This window comes from Penaeus monodon, chromosome 25 (genome assembly GCF_015228065.2).
Source record: "Penaeus monodon isolate SGIC_2016 chromosome 25, NSTDA_Pmon_1, whole genome shotgun sequence".
NCBI classification, from domain to species: domain Eukaryota; kingdom Metazoa; phylum Arthropoda; class Malacostraca; order Decapoda; family Penaeidae; genus Penaeus; species Penaeus monodon.
The window spans coordinates 37978772-37979781 of record NC_051410.1 but is presented as its reverse complement, the minus strand read 5'-3'; the positions used below and the strand labels follow the sequence as shown (position 1 = coordinate 37979781).

General features: G+C 47.3%; 1 protein-coding gene across 5 annotated transcripts in view; it reads right to left on the bottom strand.

Moving 5' to 3' along the window:
* Positions 1–1010, bottom strand: part of LOC119589216 (organic cation transporter protein-like) — a gene marked incomplete at its 3' end in the record, with an annotated part of 10042 nt that overhangs the window by 890 nt on the left and 8142 nt on the right. For all 5 annotated transcript variants that reach the window (XM_037937820.1, XM_037937816.1, XM_037937817.1 and 2 more), the window contains 2 exon segments: positions 261–445; positions 720–979. In XM_037937820.1, the coding sequence (XP_037793748.1) occupies positions 261–445; positions 720–979 (445 nt within the window).

The following is a 1010-nucleotide window of genomic DNA, read 5'->3' as shown; positions in this document are numbered from 1 at the left end:
TCGTTGGGATTAACAAAGGGAGAAAGTAGAGAAAACAAAGGTGACATAGAGTGAAAATTCTAGTGGGTAGAAATTCGGAACCAAAGCTTGCATGACACCCAAAAAATTCTCAAACAGATAGAAACAGAGGAACATTAATTCCAGCCGCAAGCATCTCCAAGCAACATACCACTTATCACCGCTTATGACCGCACCCAATCGAGATCATCCTTTGTTAGTGACATAAAAAAAAACACTTAACGAGGGAATCCTGTCCTTACCAAAGCCTCCACCAGAAACGGCGCCGAAATCGACCCGACCTTGGACATCATCGAACAAGTTCCCAATCCGCGGACTCTGACTTCGGTCGGGAAAAGTTCCGTGGCTTGGAGGGAGAGGATCTGGTAGGCTGCAGCGATGGTGAGCTTCCCAAGTAAAGCCATTGTTGTCACCAGCCAGTCAATACCTGTGTACGTTCCCAATATTCTTAGTTATATTTAAATAATTAATTTCATTTCTTCAGATATATGGCAGTGATGACATCTGCCACCTAATTTTGAACCAGACAACCAATCAAGGAAAATTTGCTCACAGAAGGACCATTTCTTACGAAAGTCCGCTTCGGGCGTCTTAGATCCCGTCCACTGTCAATCCTTCCTTATTCTGTTTATCAACCCATCTATTATCCATTCTTCCTCCTCGTTCTTATTATTAACCACACACCTTAGTCTCGATCTTACCTGCCGGAATGACCCCAAGAACTAGAAGGACAGCGGCCGTAACGAAGAAGCAGATGACATTAGACGGCCTCCTGCCCATCTTGTCCACCATGGGGATAGTGAGCGTGCCGCCGGGGAGCTCCATGACCCCGCTCAGGGACATGTACACGAAGGGGTCGACGCCGAACTTGTCGCCACCGAGGGAGAGGCCGTAGTAGACTAGACCCGCTACCACGTGATTCACGTACAAGTATAGGGTTAAGGTCCGTATTCTGCGGGTTCTGTGGAGTGTGTGATTTGATGGGAAGAGGG